We start from the raw sequence: 21,482 nt of genomic DNA, 5'->3' as shown, positions 1-21,482 counted from the left end.
CCCTGATCACCCCTTTTACTTCTCAGTCATCTAGCGGCCTATTATATCTAAATTTTCATTTAGTGCAATATATTCTAACTCTCCCATCTTATTTCTTAGGCTTCTGGCATTCGCATATAGACATTTCAAACTATGCTTGTTGTTCCTGTTTACATCTTGCTCAGCAGTTGAGTGTGTTAATTTGCAATCTTTTGTCTGCTTTTTATTTAAAGACACCTGGTCTACTATGGTCTCTATTGCAACCTCGCTATCGGGATACCCTATCTTCCCTGTTTTGGTGATACCTTTGAAAGATACCTTATCCCGAACTATGCGCTTTTGAGCGACTGTCGGCCTCCCCCCCTCCCCCCCCCCCCCCCCCCCCCCCCATTTCTAGTTTTAAATCTGCTCTATCTCCTTTTTAAACACCGACGCCAGCAGCCTGGTCCCACCCTGGTTAAGGTGGAGCCCATCCTTTTGGAATAGGCTCCCCCTTCCCCAGAATATTGCCCAGTTCCTAACAAATCTAAAACCCTCCTCCCTGCACCATCGTCTCATCCACGCATTGAGACTCGGGAGCTCTGCCTGTCTCTTGGGCCCTGTGCGTGGAACGGGTAGCATTTTATAAAATGCTACCCTAGAGGATCTGGATTTGAGCTTTCTACCTAAGAGCCTAAATTTGGCTTCCAGAACCTCTCTCCCACATTTTCCTAAGTCATTGGTACCCACATTTACCAAGACAGCCGGCTCCTCCCCAGCACTATCTAAAATCCCATCTAGGTGATGTGTGGGACAAGCACAAGGGATCTGAGAGAGTGGAAGAGATTGTAGAGCTGGATAGGGATAAGTGGTGTGGATGGGTAGACTGGGAAGACCATATGGTCTTCATCTGCTGTCAGTTTCTGTGTTGTTTATTTGGGTTTAGCTTAGGCCTGTCAGGAAGAGGATTATCAAATCTTTCGTCAGAGTAAAAAGTTGCTTTTTTCAATTAAGTTATCCTGAATAATTTGTTAGGTGGTGGGTTGTTGTCTTTGTTTTGTGTGTTGTCTTCTGTCATCTGCAGTGAAGAAATATGTTTTTGGATTTGTGGACCATAATCCTCTGTAGATATATAATGCAGAGCACATTACAGTAGTATTTCCCTGACCCCAGAGGGCTGACATCCTAAGGCACCGCAGTTATGTTCTCCATTATGTTCTGAGGACTCCCCACTCGCAGTACTGTACCTTTGCCTACCCAAACAGCCCCCAGCTCAGATCCTGGTGAGTGAGGGGAAAAGGGGGACAGGGGAGGGCTTTTAGACACTGTATGGGTGCCGAAAAGTCTGGCACCAATACAGCAGTTCTCAAAACTGATATGTGTAAAAACAGCAGTACCCAAAAGTGTGACTCCCATGGCCAGAGTGGCAGTTCAGCGCATAACGTACAGTATTCAGAAAGTTGAGTGTGTAAATGTAAGACCCTCCCCCATGCCCTTGAGCTCCACCCATTTGCATTTACACGCTAAGCGAGTTGCATGTCCACATAGGAGCCAACTTTTCAGAATGATTGGGGGTGCTGACATTTTTTGTTTTTACAGGTGGTGCATTTTCCCCGCCCCCCTCCCCCTTGTCCCCCCTCCCTCTGAGTTCCAGGGTCTCCCCCACCTCCCTCCCTCCCTCCGAGTTCCAGGGTCTCCCCCCCTCTGAGTTCCAGGGCCCCCCACCCTCCCAGTTCCACAGGATCCCCCCTCCCTCCGAGTTCCAGGGTCGTTGTCATCGTCCCTTCCTCACTCCCTCCCTTCGAGTTCCAGGCCCCCTCCCTCCGACTTTTAAAAGTCATCTTGACTTACTTTGTCGGGGTTATGGCAGCTGGCAGCAGTGGTAAAAAGCGTGGTTTTTCCTTCTCTCTCTCTCAGCTCTGGTCTCGCCCTCATTTCCTGTTTCCGCAAGGGCGGGACCAGAGCTGAGAGAGAGAAGGGAAAACTACACACATTTTACCGCTGCTGCCGGCCGCCATAACCCCGACGAGGTAAGTCAGGATGACTTTTAAAATTCAGAGGGAGGGGGCCTGGAACTCGAAGGGGGGAACGACAACCCTGGAGCTCGGATGGAGGGATGACAACCCTGGAACTCAGAGAGACGGAGGGAGGGAACAAAGTTCTGGTGGGTGAAATATTGGGGGTGCTCGAGCACCCACAGCACCTATGGAGTCGGCGCCTATGCATGTCCATGTTATAGAATACCCCCCCGTTTTCTATTTCTGTTGATGGCTCTCTCATTCTCCCTGTCTCCTCAGCTCGAAACCTTGGGGTCATCTTTGACTCTTCTCTCTCCTTCTCTGCTCATATCCAGCAGACTGCCAAAACCTGTCGTTTCTTTCTTTACAACATCCGTAAAATCCGCCCCTTTCTTTCCGAGCACTCTACCAAAACCCTCATCCACACCCTTGTCACCTCTCGTTTAGACTACTGCAATCTGCTTCTTGCTGGCCTCCCACTTAGTCACCTCTCCCCTCTCCAGTCGGTTCATAACTCTGCTGCCCGTCTCATCTTCCGCCAGGGTCGCTTTACTCATACTACCCCTCTCCTCAAGACCCTTCACTGGCTCCCTATCCGTTTTCGCATCCTGTTCAAACTTCTTCTACTAACCTATAAATGTATTCACTCTGCTGCTCCCCAGTATCTCTCCACACTCGTCCTTCCCTACACCCCTTCCCGTGCACTCCGCTCCATGGATAAATCCTTCTTATCTGTTCCCTTCTCCACTACTGCCAACTCCAGACTTCGCGCCTTCTGTCTCGCTGCACCCTACGCCTGGAATAAACTTCCTGAGCCCCTACGTCTTGCCCCATCCTTGGCCACCTTTAAATCTAGACTGAAAGCCCACCTCTTTAACATTGCTTTTGACTCGTAACCACTTGTAACCACTCGCCTCCACCTACCCTCCTCTCTTCCTTCCCGTTCACATTAATTGATTTGATTTGCTTACTTTATTTATTTTTTGTCTATTAGATTGTAAGCTCTTTGAGCAGGGACTTTCTTTCTTCTATATTTGTGCAGCGCTGCGTACGCCTTGTAGCGCTATAGAAATGCTAAATAGTAGTAGTAGTAGTAATCAGGAGATTTGAGGTTCCGTTTTGTTTAAATATTTGTTACCGTGAGAGACACTCGCAAACTATTTATTCAAACTTTCCTAGTTAATGGAATTGTTATTCAATTAAAGATTGAAATTTCCCTTTTGTATTATAGAGATTATTTTATTTAAACATTTTTAATCTGCCAAAAGATGCGCCCATAGATTGTAAGCTCTATCGAGCAGGGACTGTCTCTCTGTGTCTCGCCTTCTGTCTCGCTGCACCCTACGCCTGGAATAAACTTCCTGAGCCCCTACGTCTTGCCCCATCCTTGGCCACCTTTAAATCTAGACTGAAAGCCCACCTCTTTAACATTGCTTTTGACTCGTAACCACTTGTAACCACTCGCCTCCACCTACCCTCCTCTCTTCCTTCCCGTTCACATTAATTGATTTGATTTGCTTACTTTATTTATTTTTTGTCTATTAGATTGTAAGCTCTTTGAGCAGGGACTGTCTTTCTTCTATGTTTGTGCAGCGCTGCGTATGCCTTGTAGCGCTATAGAAATGCTAAATAGTAGTAGTAGTAGTAGTAGTAGAGTATGTGGCTAGCATTAAAGCTCGTAACTGTAGGACTCGTGCGCAGAAGTGCTGGTATTCTATAACTTAATGTAACATAGGGAAAGGAAAGAGGAAAAAAATAATAAAGAATGTTTTGTTTTGTTTTTTTTACCTGGGAGGGTCCGTTTGGGGGACTCCGAGTGGTCCTGGAGGCCAGTGAGGGATGAGGGGTAAGGGGTCGTTTAACCCAAAATTTTAATTAGTTTTTTTTTAATTGTATAAGTTGTGTTTTTTATTTTTAAAAATTCAGGGGTTAAAGTTTTTCAAATTATTTTTGCATATTTGGGTTCGGGGAATTTTTGGGGATTTTTCAGGCGAGTTAGTTTTTGAATTTTAATATTTTTAGGGGATCTTTTGGAGGGGGTCTGTTTTAAAGGGGTTAATTAAGGGTTAAATTTTTTTATTCGACGTAGCAGGTAGAGGGGAAGCTAATTGAATTTTTGATATACATTTTAATTAGTTCGGGGTTTTAGGGAGGTTTTAGGGGTGAAAATTTCGGGGCGGGTATTAAAAATGGTTAAATATATGAAAAATAAATTCATAAGTCTGGTGCAGGGGTAGTGCTTTGTGGTGGGTGTAAATTTGGGTTTAAATTCTGATTTTAGTAATTTTCCATTATAGTCTATGGGGAAAATAAAAGTAAAATGAGGTTACAGTTGGGCTTAGCAGAATTCCCAATGTTACTGGAAAAAAATGGAATTCTGAAAATGCATTGGATTGGTTGAGGGGGAGCGGAATTCTAAGTTGGTGTTCCATTTCCTGGGCGACGGAGTGCTGGCAGAGTTTAGAGAAAAAGTGAAGGAGTTGAAAGAAAATTTAAGCAATAAAGTTGGGAAAGTGAGTAAGTGTAAGGGTGTGTGAAGGGTAAGAGAGGGAAGCATGGAAATTGTTGGTAATTAATAAAAGTGTCTGTAAAGGTGTGTTTTAGAAGTGTTGGGAAGATTGAATGAGGGTTACCTTACCTGAAAGGGGGGGAAATAAAAGTGAAGGAAGGCTGGGACTGCTTGATAGTGTGTGGGTTCCGGTGAATTTTGGTGGGCCTCCTCTATAGATAGGGAAGCAGTAAAATAGCATAGGCTTTAAAGAAATAGGGTAAATTTAATTCTGTTTCATTTCAGTGTAATTGGCCACAGTATTGATGTTTTTAAATTTAATGTCATCCAGTATAGGGAATCTCTTTTGGAGTTTAGGGAGTGAGGGTTTTATTCCCATTTAAGTTCTTTAAGGAGAGGTTTAGGGTGAAGACAAGCTGAAAGAGACCAATTACAGAGGAAGATCCGGAGTTGGAAGCAGTACCAGGGCCCCAACGCAAGAAAGGCTACCCGACACATTACAGAAAAGGAAATCTACTGAAGCTAAGTGACTTTGTGGGACACAGGTGCAGGGTCCTGAGGGCTTAAGTGAACAGGGAGACCTGAAAAATAAGAAAATAATACTTACCTGATTCCGCCTGGAGGGTAAAAGAGAGGATATCTGCAAAAGATAGGAATATAACACAAAGAATCAAATTCTTACATTTCTGAAGAATCTAAAAACTTCAAGTTTAATAAACATTACAATACTGGGGAAAGTGTTAAGAGAATAAAAGAAATTAAAGTAGAGTAATACTTATCTGATGGAGTGGGATTGGATGAGGTGTGTAAGGGAATCTATTAAAACACAAAGTGAAAATTAAGTGGGAATTGTTACAATTTTAACTGGTCTATATTTATTTAGTATATGCAAAGGAAAGTTTACAAAGAAAGAATATTGTGTTATTCTTAATATCTGTTGTGGTACCAAAGACCGAGTTTCATTATTAAAAGTTTTATAGATTAGAAATCAAATTTTGTGTGACTCCATTTTATATCCTCAAATAAGGGGAAAATCCTGAACCTAGTTTTAAATTCCTCTCTGGCTTTTAGAAAGCCAGAGACGTGGTTAGTTTGATGTTGCCCTCTTCCCACACCGGAGAGCTGAGTTTCTGGGAGCGCTGCCACGACTATTGAGATCCGGCGAACCAGAGCTTAGTAAGTATTATCCATCCTGCTCGGGTGTGAGGGAGGGGTATAGCTACATTAACATGCGCCATTGGTGCTGTACTTCAGGTGAGCTGTTATAGAACGAGGGGGTTACTGTTCACGCTTTAAGAAGAGCCCATACTAATATTGGCGAATGATGTTTATTGCAAGAAAGTGAAAGCTTTTGCACCAGTTAATTGGGGCAGGGCCGTCTTCTGGCAAACAATATGTTTCTTTGCAGAGAGAAAACATTTTTTAATCAGTGGAAACGGCTTTGTGGGTAACGATTCTTGTGCTTCCTTCATGGTCGGGTATTTCTGTGTGTACTGCAAAGGGCTTTCGTGTTTCATGGTGTATTTCTTGGACATGCTGCAAGGCCAGTGGAAAGTCAGTGGCTACTGAACTGCCTGCAGCACTGGCCAGCCTCTCTGAGAGGATTTTCGTTTTGAAATGTGCATTGCATTTTGCAGTCTTGTGAGACTGAGAAATGACCTCCTATGTACTGTATTAACACCATAACCAAGAAACCAAATGCCAGAGCTATGAGAGGAATCCAGTGTTTGCCAGCTGTTAAACCTTGGGAGGACTGGCTGAATCCTGCATGTAGTCTCAGATCTAGACTTTCAGGAGACGGTTATGGTCCACAAATCCAAAAATATATTTCTTCACTTTGCATCTGTGCGCAATATTTCTTGTGTAAACTTCCTCATAGACAAGGAAATTATTTGCTGTAGCTAGTGCCTTAGCAAGGGCTAATGGCACCCGGGGTGGGTCGCCACTGCGCACCCCCCCCCCCGGGTGCAGCACGGCGCACCCCCCCCCCCCCCGGACCGCATTCTTACCTGCGGGAGGGCCGATCCACCCCGAGTGCACGTCACTCGGGGCTGCGTCGGCCCCGCTGGTTCCCTGCTCTCTCTGCCCCGGAACAGGAAGTAACCTGTTCCGGGGCAGAGAGAGCAGGGAACCAGCGGGGCTGGCACCCCCCGAGCGCGTGCACCCGGGGCGGACCACCCCTCGCACCCCCCCCCCCTTCCTACGCCACTGGCTGTAGCGAATAGAACACCAATCACATAATTCAGTTTGAGGGGTGAAGGGAGGCCACAATGACACCATTCAGGAAGGTTGCCAAATTCAAACATGCGTGGGAGAAACATAAAGGAATCCTGTTCAGAAGGAATGGATCCTCAGGAAGCTTAGCCGAGACTGGGTGGCAGCGCCGGTGGGGGGAGGCGAGGCTAGTGCTGGGCAGACTTCTACGGTCTGTGCCCTGAAATGGCAGATACAAATCAAGGTCAGGTATACACATAAAGTAGCACATATGAGTTTTATCTTGTTGGGCAGACTGGATGGACCGTGCAGGTCTTTTTCTGCCGTCATCTACTATGTTACTATGTAACGTGGGCTACCATTAAGATGGCTTATTTTACTACCATCAGTTTACCTTAGTACTGGGTCTCGGAGCATGAAAAGGGACATTGAGAAGTTCTCTTTTTGTAACGCTCTCTGCATCATATGTTTCTCACACATTTATCATTGTTCTTACTGTTGCAGTTACGAAGATTTCTACGTGTCTTGTTCCCTGAGCCACGGAGGAAAGGAGCTGTGCAGCCCTCTGCAGACCAAGAAGACTCACGTCTATAAATACCTCTTTCACCTCATCGTCTGGGACCAAATGTAAGTCTGGGAAAATTTGCTGGGGAGGAGAGAGATTAGGTCGTGAAGGAGGAAGAGCCATTTTGGGTGGCAAAAGTGGAAGGTTAAGTTGAAAAAGCAGGATTGAGTGGAAGCTAAATGAGTTTCCCCTGGAAGCTCCTCTGTCTTGTGCCACTGCGACCTTCAGAACTGGCAGTTCTGTGTCGGTTTAATCACTGGCTGTGCATGCCACTAGGATTGAGCTGTAGGGCCTAGTCTTAAAATAACCCTCCAGAGCTGGCTGGTGTGATTTCTCTTACAACAGCAGTGCTATGGAAAACGGATAATTATAGAACTTGTTATCCCTGAGAAGGACACAGGCAGTGTCATACAGGAAAGGACAAAGAGGCAGAGAAAGAAAAATATTGCCAAAAGGAGACAAAGGACCTCAAGGAAGAGTGAGAGAGAGAGAACTACAGATGGACACTATGACCTAAGCATGGCTGACAGTTAATGCAGAACATTTGGAAAGCAGATTCATTCCGCTGATTGCAAAACTTGAGCAGCAGAGGAGGGTGACACGAAGACAGGAACAGATGCACAAGCACTGTGGAGAGATGATCGTGTAAACCTTTCTGGGAACAAAGAAGGGGAAAGTGTTGCCGGCCAGGCGGATCCTGAGTCTGAGGCCACTGAAACATGTCACTTGGAAAGTTTTAACTTTGCAAAATTCATTGGGAAACAGTTCATGGGTCGATCTGCTTCATCTTTCAATAAGGTACCACAGAACCATGCGTTCTGGGAGATGTAGTTTTAATTGAATGTATGCTGACCCACTGGTATCGTAGAAGGTCGGAAGACATTGTAAAGGGTGCCTGTACAAGGACCAGGTGTTTCAGTGCATAATTACAGTCAGGGACGTTAGTGTAGGTTGTTATAACAAAGTGCAAAGGTGTAACATAGGCTATAAATAGCAGAGGAGGATGGGCTGTGATGTATATGTGATATATTGTGTGAGATTTAAGGGATTATAAGAAGTATGAACAGTTGTACCTTTTACTGTACACTATTGAGTCAATACTCAAACATCGCAGTCAGTGGTTTTTTAAACGCTAGTCTCACTTTTAAAGATATTGCATGTGTTCAGCGCTAAATGTACAGAGAAACCGTTGACATGTTTCCTGGCCTAGATTACATGCATGACTGTACAAATAGCAACTGAATCTCACCAGCTATCTACAGAATTGGGCAGAACGCCCACTCTCCATCCAAGTCTGCTCTTGGTCAGCTCAGTATTATCCAGATAGTACTGGGCAGGGTGTAAAACTTTTCAGCGGCACAAAAATTTAGAGGGGTCACTTATCCATTGAGTGGTGTCGCTGTCCAGGTAAGGGCTTTTCAATACCATAAGTACATAAGTACATAAGTAGTGCCATACTGGGAAAGACCAAAGGTCCATCTAGCCCAGCATCCTGTCACCGACAGTGGCCAATCCAGGTCAAGGGCACCTGGCACGCTCCCCAAACGTAAAAACATTCCAGACAAGTTATACCTAAAAATGCGGAATTTTTCCAAGTCCATTTAATAGCGGTCTATGGACTTGTCCTTTAGGAATCTATCTAACCCCTTTTTAAACTCCGTCAAGCTAACCGCCCGTACCACGTTCTCCGGCAACGAATTCCAGAGTCTAATTACACGTTGGGTGAAGAAAAATTTTCTCCGATTCGTTTTAAATTTACCACACTGTAGCTTCAACTCATGCCCTCTAGTCCTAGTATTTTTGGATAGCGTGAACAGTCTCTTCACATCCACCCGATCCATTCCACTCATTATTTTATACACTTCTATCATATCTCCCCTCAGCCGTCTCTTCTCCAAGCTGAAAAGCCCTAGCCTTCTCAGCCTCTCTTCATAGGAAAGTCGTCCCATCCCCACTATCATTTTCGTCGCCCTTCGCTGTACCTTTTCCAATTCTACTATATCTTTTTTGAGATACGGAGACCAGTACTGAACACAATACTCCAGGTGCAGTCGCACCATGGAGCGATACAACGGCATTATAACATCCGCACACCTGGACTCCATACCCTTCTTAATAACACCCAACATTCTATTCGCTTTCCTAGCCGCAGCAGCACACTGAGCAGAAGGTTTCAGCGTATCATCGACGACGACACCCAGATCCCTTTCTTGATCCGTAACTCCTAACGCGGAACCTTGCAAGACGTAGCTATAATTCGGGTTCCTCTTACCCACATGCATCACTTTGCACTTGTCAACATTGAACTTCATCTGCCACTTGCACGCCCATTCTCCCAGTCTCGCAAGGTCCTCCTGTAATCGTTCACATTCCTCCTGTGACTTGACGACCCTGAATAATTTTGTGTCATCGGCGAATTTAATTACCTCACTAGTTATTCCCATCTCTAGGTCATTTATAAACACATTAAAAAGCAACGGACCCAGCACAGACCCCTGCGGGACCCCACTAACTACCCTCCTCCACTGAGAATACTGGCCACGCAATCCTACTCTCTGCTTCCTATCTTTCAACCAGTTCTTAATCCATAATAATACCCTACCTCCGATTCCATGACTCTGCAATTTCTTCAGGAGTCTTTCGTGCGGCACTTTGTCAAACGCCTTCTGAAAATCCAGATATACAATATCAACCGGCTCCCCATTGTCCACATGTTTGCTTACCCCCTCAAAAAAATGCATTAGATTGGTGAGGCAAGACTTCCCTTCACTAAATCCGTGCTGACTTTGTCTCATCAGTCCATGTTTTTGTATATGCTCTGCAATTTTATTCTTAATAATAGCCTCCACCATCTTGCCCGGCACCGACGTCAGACTCACCGGTCTATAATTTCCCGGATCTCCTCTGGAACCCTTCTTAAAAATCGGAGTAACATTGGCTACCCTCCAGTCTTCCGGTACTACACTCGATTTTAGGGACAGATTGCATATTTCTAACAGTAGCTCCGCAAGTTCATTTTTTAGTTCTATTAATACTCTGGGATGAATACCATCAGGTCCCGGTGATTTACTACTCTTCAGCTTGCTGAACTGACCCATTACATCCTCAGGTTACAGAGAATTTGTTTAGTTTCTCCGACTCCCCCGCTTCAAATATTCTTTCCGGCACCGGTGTCCCCCCCAAATCCTCCTCGGTGAAGACCGAAGCAAAGAATTCATTTAATTTCTCCGCTACGGCTTTGTCCTCCTTGATCGCCCCTTTAACACCATTTTCGTCCAGCGGCCCAACCGACTCTTTGGCCGGTTTCCTGCTTTTAATGTATCTAAAAAAATTTTTACTATGTATTTTTGCTTCCAACGCTAATTTCTTCTCAAAGTCCTTTTTTGCCCTCCTTATCTCCGCTTTGCATTTGGCTTGGCATTCCTTATGATCTATCCTGTTACTTTCAGGTGGTTCTCTTCTCCACTTTCTGAAGGATTGTTTTTTGGCTCTAATGATTTCCTTTATCTTACTGTTTAGCCACGCCGGCTGACGTTTAGTCTTTTTTCCCTTTTTTCTAATACGTGGAATATATTTGTCCTGAACCTCCAGGATGGTGTTTTTAAACAGCATCCACGCCTGATGCAAGTTTTTTACTCTGCGAGCTGCTCCTTTCAGTCTTTTTTTCACCATTTTTCTCATTTTGTCGTAATCACCTTTTCTATAGTTAAACGCTAGCGTACTTGATTTCCTAGTTTCACTTCCTTCAATGCCAATATCAACCTTTGTTCTTCTGGAGCCCTTGTAAGGGTAATGGGATTTGATATACCATCTTTCTGTGGTACAATCAAAACGGTTTACAATTATTATATGCCGGTACTTTCTGTGTCCCTAGTTGGCTGTAATAACACAGGTTGTGGTGGGTCCTAGGTGTAACTTCATAGGTTAAGGTATGGTATGTGCTGTAATAACACAGGCTGTGGTGGGTTCTTGGTGTATCTAGAAAGGTTAGATATGGTATGTGTTGTAATGACACGGGTTGTGGTGGGTTCTTGGTGTATCTACATAGGTAGGATATGGTATGTGTTGTAATGACACAGGTTGTGGTGGGTTCTTGGTGTATCTATGTAGGTAGGATATGGTATGTGCTGTAATGACACAGGTTGTGGTGGGTTCTTGGTGTATCTACATAGGTTAGGGTACGGTATGTGCTGTAATGAAACAGGTTGTGGTGGGTTCTTGGTGTATCTACGTAGGTTAGTGTATGGTATGTGCTGTAATAACACAGGTTGTGGTGGGTTCTTGGTGTATCTATGTAGGTTAGGGTATGGTATGTGCTGTAATGACACAGGTTGTAGTGGGTTCTTGGTGTATCTGCGTAGGTTAGTGTATGGTATGTGCTGTAATGGCACAGGTTGTGGTGGGTTCTTGGTGTATCTACATAGGTAGGATATGGTATGTGTTGTAATGACACAGGTTGTGGTGTGTCCTTGGTGTATGGAATGTGCTATCATAGCACTACTACTACTACTATTTAGCATTTCTATAGCGCTACAAGGCGTACGCAGCGCTGCACAAACATAGAAGAAAGACAGTCCCTGCTCAAAGAGCTTACAATCTAATAGACAAAAAATAAATAAAGTAAGCAAATCAAATCAATTAATGTGAATGGGAAGGAAGAGAGGAGGGTAGGTGGAAGCGAGTGGTTACAAGTGGTTACGAGTCAAAAGCAATGTTAAAGAGGTGGGCTTTCAGTCTAGATTTAAAGGTGGCCAAGGATGGGGCAAGACGTAGGGGCTCAGGAAGTTTATTCCAGGCGTAGGGTGCAGCGAGACAGAAGGCACGAAGTCTGGAGTTGGCAGTAGTGAAGAAGGGAACAGATAAGAAGGATTTATCCATGGAGCGGAGTGCACGGGAAGGGGTGTAGGGAAGGACGAGTGTGGAGAGATACTGGGGAGCAGCAGAGTGAGTACATTTATAGGTTAGTAGAAGAAGTTTGAACAGGATGCGAAAACGGATAGGGAGCCAGTGAAGGGTCTTGAGGAGAGGAGTAGTATGAGTAAAGCGACCCTGGCGGAAGATGAGACGGGCAGCAGAGTTTTGAACTGACTGGAGAGGGGAGAGGTGACTAAGTGGGAGGCCAGCAAGAAGCAGATTGCAGTAGTCTAAACGAGAGGTGACAAGGGTGTGGATGAGGGTTTTGGTAGAGTGCTTGGAAAGAAAGGGGCGGATTTTACGGATGTTGTAAAGAAAGAAACGACAGGTCTTGGCAATCTGCTGGATATGAGCAGAGAAGGAGAGAGAAGAGTCAAAGATGACCCCAAGGTTTCGAGCTGAGGAGACGGGGAGAATGAGAGAGCCATCAACAGAAATAGAAAACGGGGGGAGCGGGGAGGTGGGTTTGGGGGGGAAAATGAGAAGCTCGGTTTTGGTCATATTTAATTTCAGGTGGCGTTGAGACATCCAGACAGCAATGTCAGACAAGCACGCTGAAACTTTGGTTTGGATGCAAGGTGAGATATCAGGGGTAGAACAGTAGATTTGGGAGTCATCAGCATAGAGATGGTAGGAAAAGCCATGGGATGAGATTAATGAACCAAGGGAAGAAGTGTAGATAGAAAAGAGAAGGGGACCAAGAACAGAACCCTGAGGTACGCCGACAGGCAGAGGGATAGAAGTAGAAGAGGATCCACCAGAGTGAACACTAAAGGTGCGGAGGGAGAGGTAGGAAGAGAACCAGGAAAGGACAGAGCCCTGGAATCCAAGTGAGGACAGGGTATCGAGAAGTATGCTGTGATCTACAGTGTCAAAAGCAGCGGAAAGATCAAGAAGAATGAGGATGGAATATTGACCTCTGGATTTAGCCAGTAATAGGTCATTGGAGACTTTAGTAAGCGCAGTTTCGGTTGAGTGGAGAGGGCGAAAACCAGATTGTAGTGGGTCAAGAATAGCATGTGAGGAGAGAAAATCAAGGCAGCGGCAGTGAACAGCACGCTCAAGTAATTTGGAGAGAAAAGGAAGGAGGGAGATGGGTCGGTAATTAGAGGGACAAGTAGGGTCGAGTGAAGGCTTCTTAAGGAGAGGTGTGACCACAGCATGTTTAAAGGCAGCAGGGACAGTCGCAGTGGAAAGTGAGAGGTTGAGAATGTGACAGATAAAAGGAATAAGAGCAGGAGAGATGGCATTAAGAAGGTGGGTGGGAATGGGATCAGAGGAACAGGTGGTACATTTTGAGGAAGAAAGGAGAAGTGTAGTTTCCTCAATAGTAACTTCAGGAAAGGAGGAAAGGGAATGAGGGGAAGGAGAGAGAGGGGAACGGACTAGTGGAGGGAGAGCTGGTGAGGTAGAGAAAGCAAGGTTTATCTTTTGAACCTTGTTGTGAAAGAATTCAGCAAGGGTCTGAGGAGATAATGAAGGGGGAGTTGGGGGAGGGGACACCTTGAGGAGAGAGTTCAATGTGGTGAAGAGAAGTTGAGGTAGGGTGTTGTATTTGTTGTATCCTGGTAAATTATTATGTACACACTGTTGTTGAGTACTTATGTTACTACAATGAGCCTTGTCATAGTTGTAAAATGAATAAAATTTGTTAAAAGTAGCAGTTCAAAATATGGCTTCTAATCTAACCAGCGATATGAAAGACCTAAGGGATGTATTGTGCAAATAAGATTTGTTTGTTTACATTAAAACAGAAGTAGCTTGTCTGTTGAGAATTTTTGGAATTAGTTGAATATAATTATTTCAAATAAATAGTAAATCAGAGCAAGAGAACATTTCAAACTTCCCAGCAGCCTGCTTTGCGTGATACGCAGTGCAGAGATCCCACGGCCAGTGCACGGGATGGATCATCTGCCAAAAGCTCAATGATCAATCCTTAAGGACAGCAGAATATCTTGGTCAGAAGAAGGCATGAGAAGGGCAAATGTCAGGTTTGTTCACATCTAAGCTTAGAGGGTTTTAGTGGTTTTAACTGTTTACGTTTGAAATTGGAGTGAAAAATGGGATTTGGTAACTGATTGCACCATGCATTGGCCTGGGTTATCTGTGTTGGCTTGGTCAAGAGCTTCATGGGCAAAGTTGAGGGTTATATGGCTGTAAATGGTAGAATCTGCCAAATGTGATTTCAGTCTGCAGATTTCTCCACACACACGCTGAAGTTTTCAAACTGTCCACTTATAGTCAAGCTGCCTTACTGGTTACCTGCATAAGCGCCCAACCTGTGAGCAGGTTGAAAAGTGTGTGGGTATCTTCTCATTTAGGAAAGCTTATTGAATATTTATCCTTGCCTGTGGTACCTTTTACAATAAGAGTTTGTCAGGATCTTTGGTTACCCTGACTTCTATGGGATCCCACTGATTGATCTTGTGAGCTGTCTTGCTTTTAATTTGACTGTTCCTCTGCCTACTTGTCAGTCGAGTCCTTTTTCTGCATTCTGTAAGATTTAATCATGGACAGAGTAAACTGTGGAAAGATCTGTGATACCTGCCCTCATTCACTGTGTGTCTGTCTTTTACAGGATCTGCTTTCCCATCCAGGTAAACAGGTTACCACGGGAAACCCTCTTAACGGTCACGCTGCATGCTGTACCTGTCCCACCTCCAGGGAGCTCGTCCGAGAGCAGCAAGCAGCGGCGGAGCCCAGAGACTCTGGGTTGGGTCACCACCCCTCTCTTTAACTTCAGGCAGTAGGTTTCTGTCCTCTGCATTGCCTCTCCTCTTCAGACATGTTCACTCCTAGCCTGCCCTCATGACTTCCTTTCTCTTCACAGAATTCTGACCTGTGGGCGAAAACTGCTTGGATTGTGGCCGGCAACACAAGATAACTCTAGCACCAGGTCTAGCGTCCCCAACTTTAATCAGCCAGACAGTGTCATTCTGCAGGTAATTCCTGTCTCCGAAATCATGCGGTCACTGGGCTGTTCTAAGCAAGAATTGCAAGTACTGGGCGTTACTGGTGGGAGGGCTCTGACATGCAGACAGTGTGGTCTTGACTGGGAGGGAGATTGACTTGGGCTGTCCATTCGCCACCTCCAGAGATAAAAGCATTAATGAAGAGGTGAAAGTTCTCTCTGCCATCTATATCAGCTTTTATCAGCAAACTGAGCCCTTTGTACTGCTTTTATTATTCACACTGGCACATTCTGGTGAATAGATCAGACTTACACAGCCTCCTGCAACTTGGAACAGCTGCTGGACAGAACCTCAAGGGCTGCTTTTGGCAAACTCCTTCCCTTTTGGGCTGCTTACTAGTAGATTGGATCAAAAGAGCAGCACCCTGTGCCAGCTTCTTGTCCTGTTTCAGCAGCTGCGGGTGCTTTGGCAGCTTCCTCTGCCCCCCCCCCCCCCCAAGAGGTCCAGGTTGGATGTTCAGGAGGGCTGGGATTCTCCTTGTTCAGAACCTTTAGAGGAGGGCGAGATTCCTCCGGGGGAGGTAGATGACCCTGTGGTCCTTAGACTGTTTCACAGGGAGGAGGTGAGCTTCCTGAAGCCCTGGCAGCACTCTCTATTAAGGAGCTCTGGGGGCGCAGGCCAGTAGCCTGTCCTCTACCAAAATTAGGGGCCTGAACGGTCCGGTGTTCCCCGGACATTCAGGACTTGATTTCAGCGGAATGCAACAGTCCGGACACGGGCCTCAAGGTGGGGAGGGCCATGATACGCCTTTACCTTTTGGTGCCCGAGGAAAAGAACAAGCTGAACCTGCCTAAGGAGGATTCATTGCTGCTGATGGTGACTAAGATGACTACCTTGCCAGTTGAGGGTGGCGTTACCCTGAAGTTGATGGCTAGGCTCCAAGTTTGGTCTTCTCCTGCTTGATTTTGTACATACTGAGGAACTGGGCTAGACGGACGGTCCTATACAGTGTAGCTCAGTTTTGTATTCTCTATCTCCACTTGCTGGTTGATGGACAGGACTATCCCACCAGTTCTGGAACAGAGTGAAGAACTAATGGAATGATCAGGTAAGACCTAATTTCTCCTTAGCAATATACTGTATAAAATTCACGTCTATCTGCCTAGCCTTACCACACGGTTGTAAATGAGTGCATCCACTTTCCTTGGGGCAATTTTGTAAACATGATGCATGTATCTGTGGTCTTTGTAGCTTACGCGGTCTATTCTAAGGTTACCTTCCAAATGTGCATGTTTGTATGTGTGGATCCCCCTGGGCTGTCTTATAACAACCTACTAGACTTATAAAATGCTTTTCTGTACATTCAAGCCCCTTATAAAATTAATTTATTTATAAAACTTTATATAACCTCTTCTTGGCAAAGCCAATCAAGGTAGTATACAAACTATTAAAACAGTCTCACAGAAACAACAAAAAAACATCAACTCACAGTAGAAAATAAGTAACTTTTCAGAGCTTTTCTGAATCCATAGAAAGATGCCTTACATTTTAGAGCATCAGGCAGTTGTTACACGCCTTAATAGCAAACAGTACTCCTGTTCAATATAAATTACAAAATCTTTATTAGTGAAGATAAATCAGTGCATTAAAAGACTACTAAATAATACCCCTGCAACTCACTCGCATTACCATCCACACCACACTTATACCCTGATCACATATGCTAGTGATCACCCCACCCCTGAAGGGTGGCCTAGCATTTGAGTACTGGCACCTTTTTTGCTAGTAAAAACGTACTGTGTGTACTTTTCCTTTGAAAATTGATGTCAGTTTGCGCTGCAGTGCATGTATAACTGGCCTGTTGCAGAACTTGGGGTTCCCGTTTCAAATTAACAGTCACTGCCACGTATAATCTCAACTGGATGGGTAGGGAGTTGGCAGTGCTTGTTTTAGGCAGGAAGCAGCTGTCTGCTGCTCAGTGCCAGGAAAGCGCAGAGGCTGCTAACTCCAGAATTTTTGCTTTACTATTCTCTTTGTGTTGGGCTTCAGCTGCTGACAGACAGAAATCTGCTGGAGGCTGTTGGGTCTCCGTCCAGGCCCTTTATTCTGAATGTAAGAAATGCAAATGTGATAAGGTTACTCCATGGCTTCAGGTCCCTAAGGACAGACTGAGCTACTGATGTGATCCAGTTGCTTGTAGGGTCTTGCAGTTGAGGCAGAATATTTCCAGCAGTAGAGGAATCAGCTGATAAGAGAGGTCTGAGTGGATAGGAGGACAAAAGCGTTGCCATACTGGGACAGACTGAAGATCTGTCAAGGCCAGCATCCTGTTTCCAACAGTGGCCAATCCAGGCAAGATCCCAAAACACTGGAATATATTTTATCCTGCTTATCCTAGAAATAAGCAATGGATTTTCCCCAAGTTCATCTTAATAATGGCTTATGCACTTTGCTTTTAGGAAGTTATCCAAACCTTTTTTGCATTCAGCTCACCACACTGACACAGAAAAGCTTATTATGTCTTCATGTGTGACACATCACAGCCAGTGCTGACTGGTTTTAAACTCTGGTAATTTGGATTTTGCCCGAGCAGTTGACACAAAATGTAGCTGTTCTGAGCGGGGTAGGTTTTTTGTTTTTTTTGCAAAATTGGGGTTATGTCTTTTACGTTTAACATTCCAAGTATTTTGGGAGTCCAGTTGGTATTGCTGCGAGGGATTTTACCCCTGATTTTTTTGCTCCAGAGTCTTTCCACCTTTGTTTGTAAATCACAGTATTTTATTTTTTTTTTTTCAACCTGTTTTTCATCAATTCTGCTGTCAACCATACAGTTTTCTTTTCTGTGACCATGACGGTTTGTGCAGTGGCCTGAGAACCAGTGAAACTGGGTTCGATTCCCACTGCAGCTTCTCGTGACTCTGAGCATGTCGCTTAGGGGGTCTTATACTAAGCTGTGGTAGAAATCAGCTGGAGATAAATGCCTGTTCAGGTAGGGTGGTATAACAAGTTTTAAGAAACAATAAAAGACCCCCTTAACCTTCCAGGTTCAAAATAATGTGAACCGCTTTGATTGTAACCAGTGGCGTTCCTGGGGGAGGGGGGGCGGTGGGTGCGGTCCGACCCGGGTGCACGCCGCTGGGGGAGTGCCACGCGCGCCTGTCCTTCCTTCGTTCCATGCTCCCTCTGCCCCAGAACAGGTTACTTCCTGTTCTGGGGCAGAGGGAGCATGGAACGAAGGAAGTCCAGGCGCGCGCGGCACCCCCTCCCAGCGGCATGCACCCGGGGGGGGGTTCTTTCGCCGGGGGGGGGGGGGGCGCTGCACCCGGGGGGCGGGGCGCATCAGCGAGCCGCCCCGGGTGTCAGCCCCCCTAGGAACGCCACTGATAAAGGCGTTAAATCAAATCCCTTCCACTTTCCCTCTTTCCCTGTTGTGCTCCTAGGGGGTACTTGCATAAAATGATAGCGGGGATGGGACGACTTCCCTATGAAGAAAGACTAAGGAGGCTAGGGCTTTTCAGCTTGGAGAAGAGACGGCTGAGGGGAGACGTGATAGAGGTATATAAAATAATGAGTGGAGTGGAACAGGTGGATGTGAAGCGTCTGTTCACGCTTTCCAAAAATACTAGGACTAGGGGGCATGCGATGAAACTACAGTGTAGTAAATTTAAAACATTGGAGAAAATTTTTCTTCACCCAACGCATAACTCAAGACCCTTCACTGGCTCCCTATCCGTTTTCGCATCCTGTTCAAACTTCTTCTACTAACCTATAAATGTACTCATTCTGCTGCTCCCCAGTATCTCTCCACACTCGTCCTTCCCTATACCCCTTCCCGTGCACTCCGCTCCATGGATAAATCCTTCTTATCTGTTCCCTTCTCCACTACTGCCAACTCCAGACTTCGTGCCTTCTGTCTCACTGCACCCTACGCCTGGAATAAACTTCCTGAGCCCCTACGTCTTTCCCCATCCTTGGCCACCTTTAAATCTAGACTGAAAGCCCACCTCTTTAACATTGCTTTTGACTCGTAACCACTCGCCTCCACCTACCCTCCTCTCTTCTTTCCCGTTCACATTAATTGATTTGATTACTTTATTTATTTTTTGTCTATTAGATTGTAAGCTCTTTGAGCAGGGACTGTCTTTCTTTTATGTTTGTGCAGCGCTGCGTATGCCTTTTAGCGCTATAGAAATGCTAAGTAGTAGTAGTAGTTGCCAGAGAACGTGGTGAAGGCAGTTAGCTTGGCAGAGTTTAAAAAGGGGTTAGATGGTTTCCTAACGGACAAGTCCATAAACCACTACTAAATGGACTTGGGAAAAATCCACAATTCCAGGAATAACATGTATAGAATGTTTGTACGTTTGGGAAGCTTGTCAGGTGCCCTTGGCCTGGATTGGCCGCTGTCGTGGACAGGATGCTGGGCTCGATGGATCCTTGGTCTTTTCCCAGTGTGGCATTACTTATGTACTTAAATAGATAGTAATATTTATACACCAGCCCCCAAATTCAATGAACAGTGCCTTAAGTTGTGTGTGCTAATTCACAGATCACTCACAGATTTCTCATTTGTCATACAACAAAAATTCTAGTGTCACCTCAGTAACAGCAACACCAAATCCTTCCACTGCCTGATACTGTGAAGCAACACAAAAACCTGCAAATATGCTTCTAGAGTACTGAGTTGCACATATATTACTACTACTACTACTACTTATCATTTCTATAGCGCTACTAGACGTACGCAGCGCTGTACACTTGAACATGAAGAGACAGTCCCTGTTCGACAGAGCTTGCAATCTAATTAGGACAGACAAACAGGACAAATAAGGGATGACAAGAAGCAAGATTCCAGAATCCCAAAGAGTTGTAAGATTCCGTATACAATCCCAAAGAGAAGCAAGATTCTGGAATCCCAAAGACGACGACTACTACTGCTTATCATTTGTATAACACTACTAGACTTACGCAGCGCTGAACAGTGAACATTAAGAGACAGTCCCTACTCGACAGAGCTTACAATCTAATCAGGACAGACAAACAGGACAAATAAGGGAATATTAAAGTGAGGATGATAAAATAAGGGTTCTGAACAAGTGAATAAGGGTTAGGAGTTAAAAGCAGCATCAAAAAGGTGGGCTTTTAGCGTAGATTTGAAGACGACCAGAGATGGAGCCTGATGTATTGGCTCAGGAAGTCTATTCCAGGCATATGGTGCAGCAAAATAAAAAGAACGGAGTCTGGAGTTAGCAGTGGAGGAGAAGGGTGCAGATAAGAGAGATTTACCCAGTGAATGGAGTTCCCGGGGAGGAATGTAGGGAGAGATGAGAGTGGAGAGGTACTGAGGAGCTGCAGAGTGAATGCACTTATAGGTCAATAAGAGGAATTTGAACTGTATGCGGAAATGAATAGGAAGCCAGTGAAGTGACTCGAGGAGAGGGCTATATTTGTGAGGATAGCTGTACATGTTTACGCCATCTCTCCAGCTGGTGTAAGTGCTCGTGCATTCGTGTGTATTCACCTGGTTACACTAATATTCAATAAAGGAACTTCCTTTATGGAATATGCACTGATATATCGTCCCCCAAGTGCCTGGTAGTCTGAATTTGAAAGTAGCAGAAAATCTCAACCTGCTCATTTCTAGAACCTTTTCAGTGGAATGATCCCCAGTGCTTGTTTGCAGAGAATCCAGTGGATTAATTTAGCTGCTCAATCTTGGCATTGTTTATAGTTTGGGTTGTTTTCCTATAGGTGCTGATTAGAGGATCTACAGTTTTCATCTTTGCCTTTGCACAAACAGCATTTGCTGTCATTTGGAATGTGTTCAGTTTTAGCTTTCATAACATTTGTCTGTAATTCTCGCTGTTGAGCTGCTGAGATCATTTCTTCTGTTTCTTTTGTCAGTTCTCCAGTGTTCAGCCATTGCCATGATACATTTTTGGTCATATTTTCCTTCAATATCTTTTATGTATTGGCTACGCAACTTGCTTTCCAGTTGTTGAATTGCTTTTTTTTTTTTATAATCACAATGTCTTCAGCAGTTTTTTTTTTTTTTTTTTGCAAACTGCAGTTAACTTATGCTCTTTGCGTTTTGTAATTTAAGTCATTCAGGGCCATTCTTTTCTTTTTCACAGTTTGTTTCACCTGTAACAGGCCTCTGCCTCCTTTGATTCTCAGTACATTTCATCTATCAGTGTCAGTTCATGGGCCTAAGGCATGGTATATTGTCATCCGTTTCCTGGTTCTTCGATCAAGTTTCTGTAAATCAACTTTTGTCCTGTCTACAATTACAGCAATACATCTGATGACTGGACTTGCCCATACTAATATCTTTCATTACATTACCTCCACGTTGACTTCATAGTTTTCCAAACTCATTTGGTATAGTTTGAGCT

The 21,482-nt window shown here is 44.8% G+C and overlaps 1 protein-coding gene across 1 annotated transcript in view; it reads left to right on the top strand.

The window, feature by feature from the left end:
* Window positions 1-21,482, top strand: part of PIK3C2B (phosphatidylinositol-4-phosphate 3-kinase catalytic subunit type 2 beta) — a 130,578-nt gene that overhangs the window by 63,039 nt on the left and 46,057 nt on the right. Inside the window, 3 exon segments of the mRNA XM_030221025.1 lie at window positions 7,204-7,326; window positions 14,757-14,924; window positions 15,009-15,120. Coding sequence (XP_030076885.1) covers window positions 7,204-7,326; window positions 14,757-14,924; window positions 15,009-15,120 — 403 coding nt within the window.

This window comes from Microcaecilia unicolor, chromosome 12 (genome assembly GCF_901765095.1).
Source record: "Microcaecilia unicolor chromosome 12, aMicUni1.1, whole genome shotgun sequence".
Classification (NCBI taxonomy): Eukaryota; Metazoa; Chordata; class Amphibia; order Gymnophiona; family Siphonopidae; genus Microcaecilia; species Microcaecilia unicolor.
Note: the sequence above shows the minus strand (reverse complement) of the source record. Positions and strands in the feature narration are given on the sequence as shown.